Below are 18,445 nucleotides of genomic sequence, written 5' to 3'. Positions count from 1 at the left end.
CCTATTCTCTTTGCACATTATATAGTGCGGCTACCAGCATAAACCCTTACATCAAATCACCTGACCTGGGAGTATATCACCTAGGACAGCACGCACTAGCTGAAGAACATTCTTGACAGCTATTTACTGCTGCTATCTCAGAATGACAGACCAAACAAAAAGTGAAAGCTGTACTAAAAGGCTTGTGCACAAGAATAAATGGGTTGCTTTAATTTAATAAAAGATTTGGACTCTTCTTCTCTCAACACTTACAAGGTGATGTCTCCTGCTATTCCTTGAGTGCAAAATTAATGATTGCACTTGACTGAAAACAAAAATTTATTTTGATACTGGCTTAATGATGCATCTCAACTCCATATAAGCAAACCACTAAATAGCAATACTAATTTCAGTTCTTATGATCTCATCCAATGAGAAGTTAATAAATTTTAGCTTTTGGACAAGCTCCCAAGGATTTGGTTCGAAACTCTATATAACAAGAAGGGATAGATCCAGAAAAAAATATCTAGTGGGCTCAAAACAAAATCCTTTAGATTTTACAGGGTTTAAGTTATTGATTTTTGCAAAAGAATTTCCAAAAAATCCCAATTTTTATTAGGAAATTCCCATCAAAACTTTCAAATTCAGATGGAGTCAATTGACCCCACTATCACGAATGTAGTTGTGCCCCTAACAAGAACCTTCTCTTTTTCTTTTTTTTAATATAGGGGAAAGATAAATTTCATTAATCGAAAGCCATACGACATCTGCAATCGATATTAAAGTAAAACAAAACACAACCTAACTTGATCAAATAAAGTTCCTTTACGATATAACTATATTGATAATGAACCAGAACTGATAATATAGCATAGCCCCGTTTGTTCGCTAAATCATGCAGCTTGCTATGAGAGTGTCTATCATACAAACATAGTTTTGGAAAGATGTATCTTTATTGGACCGTGTAGATAGCGTATTAAAACCCAATACTAATAGCGAATTTGTATAGCAAACCATCCGTAAGGTGCATCTTTGCAAAAACCATACAGCCCAAACTCTAAATTCCCACAAGAACTTCCTTTACTTGTTTATTTTGTTACTTAGAAATTTTGTTGCAACAAACCTTATAAGTTACAATTTTATGAAAAAACACCTTTTTTTGCGAGTACAAACCTTATGTGATACTTATTATTGATATACCACCTTGTCTTCATATCCCGATGAAAAAGAACTTTTGGTCTTTCACTCTCCTTTTTTTCCCTCTCTTTGGGCATCAAAATTCAGCCAAAAACATTTTTGTAAATTTAATTGACTTCCACGTACAAAGGGAGGAAAAAAAGGAGGACCAATGACTGAAAGTTTGACTTATTATCAAGAATCTAATGACAAGATAGACATTTTCATAAAAGGTGTTGTATAAGATTTTCATTATATATATAGAAAACTGTAACAAATAAGGTCTTTTTTGACAAGATATCCTTTTAAATTAAATTAAACTTCTGCTTGTTCAACAGGTATTCTAGACTTTTTTCCCATGACACAGTTTATAGAAAGATATCTCCTTCATCAAGACCACATGAAGTGATGTAGCAACATAATTTTCACAATTAGCCATATATAGCTAGGGCATATTCCACACTGATAATTAGCAAACGACTTACAGTTGAGTTAAACTTTGCAGTTCTCCGATACTACGGGGTATGGAACCAGTAATGTTGTTATTCTTCAGAATTCTACAAGTAATCACAAAATTTTTCCAAAGAGTCAATACAAAATTATGAGCCACAGTAAAGAAGCTCATATGTAGTCTAGAATCAGGTGGTCTTACAAGATCTGTAAGGATGTAAGACCAGTTAAGAATTCCAAAGAAGAGCTGCTATTTGACAAACCACTTATCCTCCTGCATTTCAAATACAAGTGAGAAGGTTCCTTGCCAGATTGTCTTCTAAAAAGAGCAAATGCTAGAGAATGATAAAGAAACATGGAGAAGTAGCTACTGAAGCAACTCACAACTGCTGTAAAGAACTTAAATTGGAAAGGGACAATGGTATTGGTCCAATAAATGAATTTCCTTCAAGCCTCCTGCATGAAACAGTTTGGATTGCAAAGTGCAGGATGTTAAAACGAAGCAAATTATAGTATAACTATAAGAGCATGGATCATTTGTCAGACAATATTGACTCATTTACCAAAGCATCCATTAGTAAGCAATTGAAATGACAAAGAAGACAAGGAGGACTCAGGAAGATACAGATTGAACAACATTTTAAGCAATGAATTTCTCACAGTTCTTGAAGTTGGCTCCAGTTCCCTATGAATTCAGGTACTACACCCGTAAGTTCCGTATCTGATGCCCACCTAAATGATTGAAAATGACAAGACGAGGAGCTTAAAACCATATACTTCTGTAAATAGTTAGATTATGAATGTTCTTAGGCAATTTTTTCCACAAAACAGTGTATGATGTGGTAGTTATGTTAAGCTCTTACACTGTCACTAGGCTTCGCAAATTAGCAAATGATGAAGGGATTGCACCACTAACTCCAGAACTGTCAATGTACCTGTCAAGGTAAACCACATTTATAACCTTCTGACAAGCAAGAAAACATAATAGAAAACCTTGATAATAACCAGCTTATGATATTTGCTAACTGCTAAGGTTATAAGCTAATTTGTTATCCGCGATCATGCGGGTGTTGTCTTATGTGCTGGTGTGCGTGCTCTGAACCCTAAATCTTTGGCTGTTAGAGATGGAGTTCGATGTGCCCCGAGTCACAGTGTGCCTAATATCGTTATTGAAGCCTGAAGGGGATAACATCCCATCTATTTGGGTTGTTTGGTTTTCATATCTTGACTCTTGAGGCATAGAAACGGAATCAGATTACCAAAAATCATCCTAACCATTTGGTTGGGTAGGAGTGGAATTCCAATCTTACTTTGGGTTAATAAATCTCTATTATATATATAAGTCAAGGAAGGTTATGTTCAGTTCACCTTATTTTTGCTTATTTCAGATCAGATCAAAAAAAATAAGTTCAGATCAGATCAGAAAAATAAGTTCAGATTAGATCATATCATACTTATATTTAAAAATCATTATTACTATTAAATATCTTTCATTACATATAAGTAAAAATTATAATAATTGAAAATTAATAAAGTACTCATTGAGACGAATCAAACAAGACCCCACATGATTATATTTTTTCTTATATATTGAGAAAAATCTAAAAGATAAGATCTTGTAAATCAGATCATATCAGCAAAAATAAGTTCAGAAGAAATAAGTTCAGATCAGATCAGATAAGTTCAGAGCAGAAAATTTCAGGTCAACTAAACATAGCCTAAGTAGGTGTGATGTCTCCATTTGAAATGACTAGAATATCCTCTAATAATTTAAAATAATATTTTCTTTTATAAAAAATTAAAAAATGATAATCAATGCAACTTGTAATATGAGTAGGTGAAAAATGGAAATGCAATCACCATTAATAACTTGACAAAATAAATTGACACAATCAATTCACACAATTAATTAGAATTTGCAACCAAAAAATTAAAAGTTAGCGATATATCGTGGCAACATAATATTTCATATTTACAAAGTTCAAACAATATGGTTTATTAACATGTATAATCGTAAAAGAAATATACTAAAGTTGCTATAAGGAATTATTAAATCATCAACCAAAATTTTTATCGATCACCTTTAATTTAGAAAGATAATAAAATCTACAAAAGAACCTCAATAATTTACATCACTACCAAAATAATTTTAGATAAAAAAACATGTTAATTCGTATATATAACTGACACACGTATCACATGCATATGCGACTAGTATCCCTAAAATGAAACCCTTCCTCACCTACTGGAAACAAACCATGGTACCTGGTGGAAACACATGAAGCTTGTTTCTCTCTCTTCTTCTCTCTGCTATACAACGTCTCTAGCACTTTAAGCAGACAACATCAATGTGTAATCGTGCATTTAGGTACATTAATGTATAACTTGAGAATGGTTGTAATCATCAGATATAATTTTTGATCTTTTTTCTTCTTTTTTTACTTTTTCGAAATTTCAAAGCTTTGGATTTGGAATTCAAAGAAAACAAAAAGGCACTTTTCTTGGTAATTTTTTTCATGCTGACATTATAATTTGAAAATTGCATATTTTCAATAATTTCTTCCTTCAAACATGTAATTAGTATTATTATTTATTTGTTTTGTTTTTTGTAATTGGCATATTTGTTCGTAGATTGTGGTGTTTGAATCTTAGTTTCAATTTGTTTGAAATTGGAGTTTTTGAAGTTTGGATGATATATACGGCCCATTTATATTCTCGAACTTCTAATACTCCCTCCGTCCTATAATATAGTGCTTGTTTCTTTTTTACACGGTCTCCAAGACGTAACTTTGACCTTTAATATATTCAATTCCGTATTAATAAAAAATATCAGTAGTGGATAAAAACACAAGGGCTGCAGTGCAAGGGCTGCGTTTGTTGAAAAGCGCATCCCTTAATAGTGAAGGGTTTACGAAGGGTTGCAGCCCTTTTAGTGAAGGGTTGTGGTTAGCCGAAAACCGCAACCTATAAGTAATAAAGGGCTGCGATTTTTTTAAAACGCAACCCTTTAAGTAATAAAGGGTTGTGTTTATTAAAAAAAGGCAGCCCTTTATGGGCTTTTTTTTAAAATAACTTTGATTTAAAAGGAATTGCGGGGGCTTTAAGGGTTTCTCACAAACTCAATCTCACGCCTCCTTCGTTCTCCCTCTTCTCTCTCACCCTCCTCCCTTCTCTCTCACCCTCCCTTGTCCAGTGCTGCAACACCACGCCGCCGGCACTACAGCCACACCTCCGCCTGCCAGCTGCAGCCGTGCAGCAACCACGACTCGCGACACCGCCACCTCCTAACCGCCTCACCACTGCGATGAAAATTTATCACCAGCAGCCCAACCCTTTTCTCCCCGTCCTCCTCAAACTTGTACTGCCGTTCTTTTTGCTGTTCGGCGACTTTATCGTGCTCCTGCTACCACCGGTGCTTCGTGGATGCTACTGCTTCGATGGGGTTTCTTTGCCGTCGGTCGAACTCCGCTCATCTCTTCCTCGTCGTCGAGCTCCGCTTAAGCCGCCGCCGTCGTCGGTGATAATTTTTCTTTTTCAGATCTGTAATTTCTTGATCTTTGTTTTGATTAATGTTCATGAAATTTCAGATCTATAATTTTTTCTCTTTTGTATTTTCGATCACTTTTTTTCATTTTCGTTCGTTTTTTTTCATTTTCGTTTGTTTTTTCATTTTAATTCGTTTTTTTCATTTTCGTTCATTTTTCTTACTATAAATTTCGAATGTTCTTGTTGTTCTGGTTGATATGTCATTTCATTATTTTATTTTTGTTCGTTCTTGTTGATATATAATTTCGACTATTATTGTTGTTCGTTTTTTTAATAGTTAGTGCCTAAAATTGTTCTTCTTTTTTTTTACAGTAAATTGTAATTTGATGTTGTTGTTGATTGTTAATAAATAATTTCGTTTTGTTTGTTTGTTGATTCGTTTTTTATTTTTCCTGTTGTAAATTTCTTGATATATTTAGGAGTACAAAATTGCCAAAAAAAATATCTTTTTTTTTGGGTCAAAAGGGCTGCGATTATGGTCAAAACCGCAACCCTTTGTACAAAGAAGGGCTGCGGTTTTGGGCCTAAAACACAACCCTTCACTTTTAGAAAAACGCAGCCCTTAGGCCTGTTTTGACCACAGCCCTTCCGTTTTTCTCCACTAGCGCATAAAAAGTTGATATTATGAAACTATGCATTGAGACGAATCTAACAAGATTCCACATGAATATGTTTTTTTATACATACAAATGTGAATATTCGGTCAAAGATTTTAAAGTTTGACCCACCAAAAATGAAGTCGGCACTATATTATGGGACGGAGGGAGTAATATTCATCGTGGATATCGATTGCCATTCACACCAAAATAATAGAAATCCAATCAACTTATAATAACGTTTTGAGCATAAAATTTTTATTTTAGAAATTTCAGAATTTAAAATATTTTTAACAATTTTTTTTGAATTTATTGTTATAAGCTTGATTCTTTGTTATCAAACTTGTGTGTACCAAACAAGAAAAAAGGAAATTCCTTCCAACTTACAAGTAATTTCTTTCCATTGTTGAACCAAACACTTAATAAAGGAAACAATTGTGGTCACCATTCCTCCCCTCTACTTGATTTCATTCCTCTCTTTGAACTGAGGATTTGACTCACGTTAATTAGAGCATCGTTTCCATCATTGCAGATGTTGGTGTGAAGACTAAGTTATGCAAATCGGACAGCGGATTTCATGGCCAGGATGGGGCATGGCATTCCCGTGCCACTTAATTTTGCCTCCTTAAGATGTTGACTTTTCACTCTCGATCCGTAAGGACATTTTAGATTGGCCCCCTCTCTGGTGGATTCGCCTAGCTTTTCTCTGCTTGTTAAAAAAAAAAGAGCTAATTCCCTTGTTTTCTCTGAGCCAAGCTAATTATGATGTAATACTACCAATATCCCCTCCCCTATCCCCAATGCACCACACATTAAAACTCATGCAACAATACCTACCTCTGGTTCCTAAATATCCTCCATCTTTGACATTTTTCACTATTCACGAATTTTACTTTGACCGTTGTTTGTAATCTATATGTAAGGAATCATGTGGGTTCTTGTTACATTTGTCTTAATATGTATTTTATAAATACTTCTTTCGTCCCATAATACTCTTTACACTTTTCTTTTTTATGTGTCAGAATACACTTTACACTTCTATTTTAGGATATGACCCACTATCATTTTAATCATTCTACCTTTTAACTATTGGCCCACACTCTCTCTCTTTCAAATAAAATAATACCACTATTATTACCTACCAGTTCTAATCATGGCCAACATTTTCTCTCCTTAAAATAAAATAATACTACTTTTACTAACTACTAACTCTTATCACATCTACTTTTCAATAAAATAACAATTGATAACCAAACAACTTATCATCTAAAACTATGTGTCTTGATAAGTGTCAAGAGTATTTTGAGATGGGGGAGTATATACTTTTTATAATTTTTATAAATACATAATTAGAGATATTAGTGTCCAAATTTTTGCATTAACATGCGTGCAAAGTGAAAGTGAGAGGATCTTTAGGAGCCATATGGAGTATTACGTAATACTCCCTACGTTTCATACTCCCTACGTTTCACAAAAAACTATTCACTTTTCTTTTTCGTACATTTCACAAATATCTACTCACTTCTTTTTTTTCAATTGTGGGACATGAGGCCTATTATATCTTTTAAATCAATTACTCACATGTCCTCACTCATTATGGTCAAAGTTAGCTATACAAACAATTACCAAAATGTCACAAGAAGTGATAAACAACCTCTTACAATAAGAAAGATACCTCTCTCTTTTCAAGGTTTCTCTTGTAAGGTAATGTTAGGCCTCCATGGCAGTCCTTAAGAGGACAGTGACCAAGGAAAATGTCCTCTCCACTCAATTTTTCCCTCCTTATCATATTGACTTTTCAATCTCTGTCCTTAAGGACATATAAGGTTGGCTCCCTCTGTAGGGGGTTTGCCTAGCTTTTCTCTCCCTTGCTAAAAAAAAGCTAATTCCCTTGCTTTCTCCGAGCCAAACTAATTATTACTCCCTCCTTTTTTTAATTGCTATATTGTTGTATGCACAATAATTTATGCAATGTCACTTTCAAGCTTTTTGCAGTGTACTTTTTGACCCATTTAATGCAAAATAATGAAAAAAAGTGAAAAAGTAATACTTTTGGGTAAAAAAAGAGAAGAACAAATATAAAAATATTACTTTATGATGGGCCAAGAACCCCAAATAAGGAAAATATAGCAATTAAAAATAAACAACCATTTAAGGAAAATGTAGCAATTAAAAAAAAACAGAGGGAGTATGTACAACCAATATTACCCCGCCCCTATCCCCCAATGCACCAACATATTGAAACTGATGCAACAATATACTACCTCTGTTCTTTTTTAATCTACACATTTTCCTTTTCGGGCCAGTTTCTTAGTGGTTACGCTGATACTTTATCTATATAAGGTAAAACATCCAATCATTATTCCCCATTTTTGTTCCTGTGTGATCCCTTAACAAATAAATTAACTCACTTAAAAGTTAAAATACCCCACCTAACCCATTTTTCTCTATGTTCTACTTTTTTATTGACTTTTTTACTTCTTACTCCCCACTTTTCATAATTCATCTCCTCTCTCTCCTACTTTTTCACTTTTTACTTGGTTCTAATGAAAAGCAACCCGTCTAGATTAAATAGAAACGGAGGTAGTATTACATAATACTCCCTTCATTTCACAAATTTACTCACTTCTTTATTTCAATTTTGGGACATGAGGCCCCATGGTGTCAAAACAAGGCTGCACCGTATCTTATTGCCCGTGTCGTAAAGGTTTTGAAATCTGTCGAACCGATATTACCCGCATCGTAAATGTGTACAAAAATCGCATTTTACGCGGGTTTTAGGGATATTTCATGGTTTAAGCCAATATTCACTGGTAGGACAACCGCATTTTCTCCGTTCCCGCATCACCGTGACTGTTACCGCAAACATGATCGAAACCGTATTTTCGAACTATGTGAGGCCTATTATATCTTTTATATTTGTTACTCACATGTCCTCACTCATTACGGTCAAAGTTAGCTATACGAACAATTAACAAAACGTCGCAATTACAAAAAGAACAAAAGAAGTAATAAATAACCTCTTACAATACAAAAGATACCGCTCTCTTATCAAGGTGTCTTTTGTAAGGTAACGTTAGGCCCCCATGGGAGTCCTTAAGGGGGCACTGACCAAGGAATATGTCCTCTCCACAATCCCTCCACTCCCTCCTTCCCTCCACCCCCCCCCCCACCAGGTCTTGCAAAGAAAATACTAAAAACACTATATACTCAAACTTATGGGTACCTCACTTAAAAGTATAAGTCGATCTTATGGTATCTCTATAAAATATTTCTTCAATAAGTATATTTACTAGATCATTTGCATCACATATAGTTGGCCCGACGACAATTTACCAAATGTATATGTTCGAAAAACTACAATATTACCTACTTACCTAGGGTTATTTTGAATGAGTAAAGACTAGAAATAGGAAGGGAAAAAAAGGAGGACTAAGGAAATGGACAAAGGGTGACTACTCCGTATCATAATTAACTGGTCAAGCTAGAGAGTAAAAATGACACATGGAAAAATTGTCTAAAAGATATGTACAAGGATTGCTCGGAGACATCAAGTTCTCTAGATTCAATGCCTTAAAGATATTGGAAGACTATGCAGTAAAGAAGTAATTCCACAGCTACTCCACTACGAAGAGCTTCATTTGTGCATCACATTATAGACAAAATTGCAAAATTATTGGACGAATAAGAACTCACAGTTGGTCTAATCTTCTTAGGTTTCCAATCTCTGATGGTAAGGGACCAGAGAAATTGTTTGAACCAATACCCCTGCAAAAGTAGCACACCTTGTATCAGGATCCAATATGCTTTATATACTTTGCCATACATATAACTACCTCTTGTGCCAAAAGAATAATTTCAAAACTATAATAATTTTAAGGAATCATACATGTAGTTGATGTAAATATCTCGATAGTGAGGGATATTTGAGATGCTAAAACTAAAGCTTTTTTTTACAATGACTCATAATCACATGTGGCCAATTTACGAATGGAGGGAGTATAAGGGAATTCGTAATACCTCAAATTTTGTTGAAGAAAATAGACACTAAAATATGAAGTATATATGTGGATGGAAATTCGTAATACCTCAAACTTTTGTTAAATAAAATAGACACTAATATATGAAGTCTATATGTGGATGGCAAGGAGACATAAGAGGATATCATATATACTTTATATGATGTTACTTGTTTTAGAGTATATTATTTGGAATATTTCCTCATCTGATGTTTAGTTTAACCTTTTGCTAGGGATAATCTTAAAAGATGGAGTAGTACATTAAGATCAAGTGACCAAGAGATCAATTCTGAAGTTATGTTAAGCAACTAGATCATTTCCTTAATCCTTATTCTCCACATTCTTAAGGCTAATAACCCCATGTTCTTTGTTAGTTTTTTCAAAGCAGGGAATAAGTTGAATTCGAAGCTTAGATTTGAGACATTCCCCATCAATGTGTTTTAGGGGACAAGAGAAATGAGAAGGGAAAGAAATTAAGAACACTCAAAGAGAAATCAAGTAAATCATTGTTTGAAATTCTCTTAGTGTACATGAAAACTATAACTAATACGTCTAAACAATTACTAATGACTAAAAACCATAACTACTAACATTACAAATATATCTATTTACCCATAACCATAACTATTTAACCAAAAGGGTGTTCAAGAAAATAGAAACTAATATATGAAGTCTATATGTGGATGGCAAGGAGACATAAGAGGGTATCAGATATGGAGTATACTTTATATGATGCTACTTGTTTTGGAGTATATTATTTGAAATACTTCCTAATCTGAAGTTTATTTTAGCGTTACTTTTTCAGGGTTACTTTTTGAGGCTGGAAATAATCTTAAAAAATGGAATAGTACATTAAGATCAGGTGACCAAGAGATAAACTTTGAAGTTCTTTTAAGCAATTGAATCCTTTCTGTAATCCTTACTCTCCACATTCTTAAGGCTAATAGCCCCTATTCTACGTAGTTTTTCCGAAGCATGGAATAAGTTATATTCAAAGCTTAAATTTGAGATATTCCCCATCAATGTGTTTCAGGGTACGCGATAAATGAGAAAGGAAAGAATTTATTTGGAGAAAGAAATTAAGAACACTCAAAAGGAAATCTTGTAAATCATTGTTTGATATTTTCTTAGTGAACATGCAAATTGTGACTAATAACGTCTGAAAAATTACTAAAAACTAAAAACCATAACTATTAACCTTATAAATATAGCTTTTTACCCAAAATCATAACTCTTTACCGGAACCAATAACTAATTACCAGAAAACCATAACTACTTAACCAAAACATGTAGTACGACGAAAACTGTAACTATCTACCTAAAACCATTACTTACAATAAAAGATACATTAGAGTTAGACCCATTGATAGAGGGAAACAATGAGCTTTGAGAATTAAGAATGTACCTTTTTCTAGGGGAATTAAGCATAATATACTTACGTGACTTTAACGCAACAATGTCGTCGTTTAAGGGGGATCGAAGAAACTAAACTAAGCATCATCAAGTTCTCATCATTAAGATTGAAGAGGACGCAAACAAGGACATTAGTTGAAAGTTTCAAATGTTAGAAAAAGAAAAGAAAGAAAAATAAAGAGATGTAGGCTTTAGAGAAAAATGGAAGTTGGGTGGGGGAGAAGGAAATGTACAAAAACGAGAGGGGTGGAGGAGAGAGAAACGAGAGTTGGCATAGGAGAGAGGTATATGAGAGAGAAAATATAAACTAAGGGGGGAATATTGATGGTTTTACTAGCATAACTAATAGATCTAAGCGCTTCACTAATTCCATTGTCAGCATGACATTACTTGGTGATCTCACGTTAACTCTCACGTGAGACCATCTTTTCAAGAATTTGTGTTTTTTTATTGGTTAGCTTCCAAAAAAGATTTGAAAGGAATCCAATGTTCAAGCTGTAATTAACTCAAAAAAAGCGAAGGAAAAGTAAAAAACAATGTTGCCAACTTTTGAACTTCTTTTTCCTCCTAAATTCTACCAATTTTGCAAGGAAATGAAATTGAAGATTTTATTCGAATCTTTTACATCCCTTAGTTTCTTTTCCTATGAAGTCTCATATGAATATCATTTATTCAAATGTTTTCATTTCCTTTTCATCTAGATCCTCCCAACCAAACATGAAAAAGTCATTTACAAGTAAGTCTGCAGAATATGATAAAAGAACCGACAAAAAAAAGACATTTGATAGATGGAGAAAACTCACAGTAATCGTAAATCAGTTAGTAGACCAAGTTCTCTCGGAAGGCGTCCAGAAAATGCATTGATACCAATATTCCTTGAATTAATTCAAAATGGAATTAGAAAAGATTGAAAAAGAACAATTCAATGGAACATTATCTTAAACTATCATTCCCTCCGTTTTCTCAATCTTTACTCACTTTCCATTTCCATCCGTTTTCTCAATTTTTACTCACTTTCCATTTACATCCGTTTTTTCAAGTTCTACTCATTTTTGCTTTATTTCTTATTTGGCACTTTTGTCCTCTAATACAGTGCAATATACGACCCAGTATTCCTATGTTTTCTCTTTAAAAGCAACTCAAAGCCACATGGATGGTCCATTTCTCCTACTTTTTTGGTTATTGGAGCTAGAGCAACTTAGTGAGTGTGTAGAACTTAAGAAAAAGGAAGGAGTACTAGTAAAACACACAATATGAAAATTATCTAAATAATCTGATAATACATACAGATATTGCATACGAGTTAGGTTTCCGATGCTTGAAGAAATAGGGCCAGTCAAGTAATTTTGCCCCAATATCCTACACAGTAAGAAGATTTCACATTTTAGATCACACACAAACTTTAATGAAATCAGAATTCTCTTAATGCTAATTTTGTTAATACAATGAGTCGCTGCACATATCTAGAATCGAACCAAAACAGAAATGATATTGTGAAAGTATATAGGAAATCATACACATTAGTAAGGTAAACCAAATCCCAGATCTCATCTGGTATCACGCCTACCACATCGAGTGCATATACCTTCCTGTCAAAATGTAAATCAGATGACAAATATATTAGTATCTCATGTATGATCTTTGAATCAATAAATTCCTTGATATATAAAAAAGGTCAGAAATATAATGTCATGTAATAGTATTTCATTCACGAATTGTAAAGCTAAAAAAATATGATAAAATTCTTAGAGTAGTAAGGGCTTGTTCTCTTCGGCATAAAATAGCTGAACTGAACTGAATTGAACTGAAATGAATAGTGATATGTTTGAGTAAAAATATTGTCTAGAGCTGAACTGAGCTGGCCTGAATTGAACTGAAAATAAGTTGGGGAGAACAAGCCCTAACTATATCATTCATGATTTGTAAAGTTGAAAAAATATGATAAAATTCATGGAGAGACATAAAAAAGAAAAATAGTGAGAGAATAACTAATATAGGTGTATAAATATGGCATGAAGCAGCGGGCAGCTTACAGAGCAGTAATATGGCAGATAGTGCTGTCATTATAACTACAATCACATTTGATGAAGGGGTTATAAGCAGGAGCATCAATTACAATAGAAGTATCAATGGCCGCCCCAGAGCATGGATCTCCAGTTGTATTCCACTGTTCCGTGTTTGCAGGCCTCTCCCATTGTTGTAGAATTGAATTCAATGCCCTCGCTGCAAATACAAATACGATTATATCGCAAAGAATAAATGGCAAGATAAAACAAAAAATAATTCATTTCTAAAAAATTTCTCTCTTCTCCTTTTGCATTACTGGAAACGATTTTTTTAATTGGTGGAAGATTTATGGGTAACTAATAACTACATAGCCAACATAGGCCTTGTTTGGTTGTATATATGAAGTCATACTTACTAAGAAGTTATTTTTTCAGTAAATTTGAAATTCCTAGAAAGTGTAAAATTGTGTTTGCCTGATAATGCGAAGTAAAACTTCCTATTGGAAGCTCTACTTACCTAGGGAGACCTAGGTAAGTAACTTCCTCCATAGTGGTTACTGGTTAGCATTGTTTAGTATTTTATAATAAAATATACTCCCTCGGTTTCATTTTAATCTATACACTTTGACAGTTTTTTACACTATTTACAAATTTCACTTTGACCATCATTTGTGATTTATACGCAGATGAAAATATAGTCGTGTGAGATCTTGTTAGATTCATCTTAATATGTATTTTATTAATATGTATTTTTTATAATTTTTATAAAAACAAAACTAAAGATATATATCCTCAAAGTTTTATATTGACATGCGTGAGAAGTGTAAGTGTGTAGATTAAAATGAAGCTGAGGGAGTAATAAGGTTTTATAATTAGATTTCATTGAGAAACTTACAAAGATACTTAAATTTCGAACACTTTCACGATATAATAGAGAACTTTTTGCTAGAAAACAACTATTAAAATAACCATTTTGTTGAAAAACACCTATAAAAACTTTTTTGTTTTAAAAGACCAATTATAAATACTTACCTTTGTCATACAATACCACCTTAACGTTTTTTGGTCAAAAAGTCCATTCTTTAACATTGACTTTTCTTCTCATTCTTTCTCATAAATGGGACCAACCTATTTTTTTTCTATCCTGATCCCTTAACCCTATCAAACTCTTTCATCTTGCTTCCCATTTTAAAGGGACTAGTATTTTTTTACACGTGATGCGTGCATGACATTGCGTGTAAGTGATTTTGTAGAAATTTTCAATTTAATCCTAATTCATTATTTTGGATTAGGAATTTGCTTTAGATGTAATAATACAAATAAGTGTACAAATGCAATTACATCAGAGTTTTGTTTTAAATCTCCATGACTTTTTTCCATCGTTAATTATCTTGGAATAACAAATGCATGAAGAGTATTTAAGGAAATTTAGATGGACATCAAAGTTTCCAAGAACTCACATGCTCCCTCCGTTTCCTAAAGATCTTCACTCTTTCTCTTTAAGTGCGTTTCCAAAAGATCTTCCCTCTTTTACTTTATTCCTTATTTGGAACTTTTTTTTCCTTTTTACCCTCTCATATCCCTATCATATGATCCACCATTACATTATTAATTCAATTTTACTCCAATCCTCTCTCCTACTTTAACCCCTTTTTATTTGTTTATATATCTTAACCCCTTTATCTCTCCTACTTTACCCACCCCACACCCCACACAAATGGATCCTTCTTGGTATCTGTAGGAACAGTAACAAGGAAAATCTTTAGGAAACGGATGGAGTATATAATAGAGATAGTTTTATATGCATACAATATGTGTGAAAGCAAATAAAAAATAAAATTGTATTATTACGTCTAATAACCTTAGACAATAGGTTAGAAAAAATGTTCATTAAGTTCCTTAAAAAAAATACTAAAACCATTTCTATTTAGCAAACATTGAATAAGCACTTGTATATTTAGCAAAATTTATTTATGAGATAATGTTTGCATCTTCAATTTTGGCTTTTATCATTGGTAGTAAAAAAAAAGTTTATTATCAGAATTAGCCTTGATATTTTGGGTATACTTGAAAATACGGTATTAACAACCATGTTCAGCCATAAACAATTGTTAAGAAGGTTGTTTTCATCATATTTAGGATCTGTTTGATTCAACTTATTTTGTCTTATCTTATCTGAACTTATCATACCTTATCTGAACTTATCTTATCTTATCTTATTTTTTCTGAAATAAGTGGAGATAAATTGAATAGATTATCTTATCTTATCTTATCTTAAATAAGTTAAAATAAGTTGAACAGGACAGTACCTTGGGATTTCTAGTGTCTAATATTTCTTTTGTAAAATCGAATGAAATAAGTTTTTAATAAGACACAAAGGCAAATTAGGTTTCATAAAGGAACCCCATACGTAAATAATTTTATCTAATAGCTAGTACTCCCTCCGTCCCGAAATATAGTTCCCATTTTCATTTTGGGTGTTCCAAAATATAGTTCCCATTTCCATATTTAGTTCCACATTTTTCCGTAATTTGTCTAGAAAAATCATGTCCTATCATTTATTTTCTTCTTGAAATTTGTTTTTTCCTTTGTTTATTCAACCAAAATGTTACAATTAATGCTCTTTCACCTATTATTCTCTACTCTCTCTCTTAAAATCATCTTTTCACATACAATATTTATTTAAATAAACAAAAAATCTTTACTATCTATTTTAGATTCTACTTGCATAAATTAATGTGAAAAAAGGGAAATTGAAACTATATATTGGGACGGAGGGAGTATATAACAAATTTTTTATGTGCATATCAAGGCAAAAGAAAATAAACTCAAAATTATATTAGTGAGTAACCTGTCGATGTTAGGGATTGTTTGAACATCAAAGCTAGATGCCATCTTCAGGATACTCGAGTGTGATAACGTAGCGCAAGACTAGAAGTAGTTATGCACAAAAGCTGATGGTCAATTTTTTATGTGCATATCAGCCCAAGAATGTTGAGCTAGCAGTAGCGCAAGACTAGAAGGACTGAAGTCGTCGATATATAACGCCAAACCTAAGAGCTTTTGTGCGCATGAGCAAGTGACTAGTGAGCATTAAGTAGTACGAAAAGTCAAAGGTAAGACGACAGAATACTCGAGTTGTTTTGCAAACTTTTTTTTCTTTTAATGGTAAGGACGTGCTAAAGACTAAAGAACAAGGTTCTCTTTAAACTTCCATTCTCTCAGTTTTTTGGTTTGGTATTTGTGAGTAGGGTGATTGAGAATAAATTGAAGGATAAAGGATCGCTATTCTTACAATTAGCAAATTCAGACCCAAGACTTAAAGAATTTAAGATAAAATAAAGTCTTAATCAAGTGACTAACTATTACTACACTCGCTAAATTATTTTGCAAGTGGTGGATCTGGGACATAACTATGAATTCGAAGGATTATTCATGATACTGACATACACCATAAAGATATGTTTTTTAGCTTCTGCTCTACCATCTAAGCGTTATGTACGGATTACTATAGACTATAGAGTGTCCTTCAAGTCAAGTAACTTGTCTTGTAGCTATTTGAAAAAAAAAAAAAAAAAAACTTAAGAGGTGTTTGACAATTAGAGTTTTGGAGTAAAAAGAGAGTTTTGGACTACTTTTAGAGTTTTGATTAGTCAGAAACTCTAAAAGGAGTGTTTGGTAAAAGAGAGTTTTAGAGAGAGTTTTGGAATAAAAACTCTCAAAATGAAAAAGCTCATAATAGGAGCTTTTCTATTAGAGGATTAGGTAAAAATATGTTCAATGACTTTTTTGCCTCTAATAATAATATCACACATATGTATTAAAATGTCTATATAAGTCATTTCACACAAACAAATGGAAATAAGCTTTTAGCAATCAGTTAATTGTTACAAAATACATTTAATGAAATCAGCAGTCAAATCTGCTCAACAAAAAGTTAAAACTCTAACAACAATCTAAACTCTAATAGCTAAACTCTAAACTCTATCTGCCAAACGGTAGAGAATAGAGATGTACATTGATCAACTTATCCCAATTAATATTACGAGCCATTCAAGTTCCTCTCTCATACAAAGTACTTATGTTTATTGTTAATTACTCATTTCATGTTGGAAGAGAATAACGGAGGAAGTACAAATATTAAGTTTTATGCCTTGAAATTCGTCAAAATTGGTTTTCGCAGGCCCGCCCGACTGTCGTCGCGAATTGTGAGCGGGCGACGTCCCCCGATCGAGCGCGATAAGTTAACAAGTTTGAAGAATTGATCACCCAATCGGGCAGATGTAGCCCGCCCGATCGGGCGACTGGGTTTTACGCGGTTTTGACTTATTCCATTTTGGTTTATCTTTTAGGATTTTGTACGGGGTTCCTTATGTTATAAAGGGCTTCCTGGTGTTCAATATTTAACACATAACTTTTGAAACACTTTCAGCCTCTAGTATTTTTAGGACTCCTTGTATTATTCTTTCGGTTTTTCTCCATTATAGCGAAGAAGCTCTAATCCCCCACCTGTGGATGTAGGTCTATTTGACTAAATCACGTAAATCCTTGTGTTCTTTGTTTGTTCTTCTTTATTGTCTTCTCATGTTTATTATTTCATTGATTTTGTTCCGCGTTAATCAAACTACAATACCCTCTTTCCTAACAACAACAAAATTAGAGAGAAATTGAAAAGGTGGAGAGAGAAATTGAAGAGTGTGAGAGAAAAAATTAAAAATGGATGACACAAGTGGAAAAATAGGAGAAAGTAGATGGTACATGTTACCAAGAATAGAAAAATCGACAGTGTATACAAATCAAAAAAGAAAGTGGTGTAAATTAAATCGAATCACAATGAAGGCCTTGTTCTCTTGAACTTATCTTCAATTTAGTTCAATTTCGCTCTATTTTAGTTCAGTTAATTTTAGTTACTCCTTGCATTTCAGTTTCTCCTAGTTTAGTTCATTTAAATTTCTCTCGTTCCAATTAGGTGATTAAGTCCCACATTTCGTATTATTCAAGACTCACCATTTGGCTAACATGTAAGGGTCATAATGACAGTGTACGTAGTACTGATAATGGTGTCTTATCTTGATCGTTATAGCTAATTAGCTATATATCTAGGTCAGTTGTTTTGCATGAACTTGGTCCATAGTAATACTAAATAAGTACCGTAAAGTTTTTGTTTCCATATATCACCTTTTACAATATATATTTAGTTACTCCTATATATATTACTCCCTCTGTCCCATGCATATAGTGTATGTATTCCACTTTAGGT

General features: G+C 33.1%; 1 protein-coding gene across 1 annotated transcript in view; it reads right to left on the bottom strand.

The window, feature by feature from the left end:
• The window catches only part of LOC104899428 (probable LRR receptor-like serine/threonine-protein kinase At1g56140), a 37,676-nt gene that overhangs the window by 16,168 nt on the left and 3,063 nt on the right, over positions 1-18,445 (bottom strand). The window contains 10 exon segments of the mRNA XM_057390914.1: positions 1,641-1,712; positions 1,808-1,879; positions 1,990-2,061; positions 2,266-2,337; positions 2,469-2,540; positions 9,444-9,515; positions 11,983-12,054; positions 12,467-12,538; positions 12,697-12,768; positions 13,213-13,402. Coding sequence (XP_057246897.1) covers positions 1,641-1,712; positions 1,808-1,879; positions 1,990-2,061; positions 2,266-2,337; positions 2,469-2,540; positions 9,444-9,515; positions 11,983-12,054; positions 12,467-12,538; positions 12,697-12,768; positions 13,213-13,402 — 838 coding nt within the window.

This window comes from Beta vulgaris, chromosome 7 (genome assembly GCF_026745355.1).
Source record: "Beta vulgaris subsp. vulgaris cultivar EL10 chromosome 7, EL10.2, whole genome shotgun sequence".
NCBI lineage: Eukaryota > Viridiplantae > Streptophyta > Magnoliopsida > Caryophyllales > Amaranthaceae > Beta > Beta vulgaris.
This window is presented reverse-complemented; position numbering and strand designations above follow the sequence as displayed.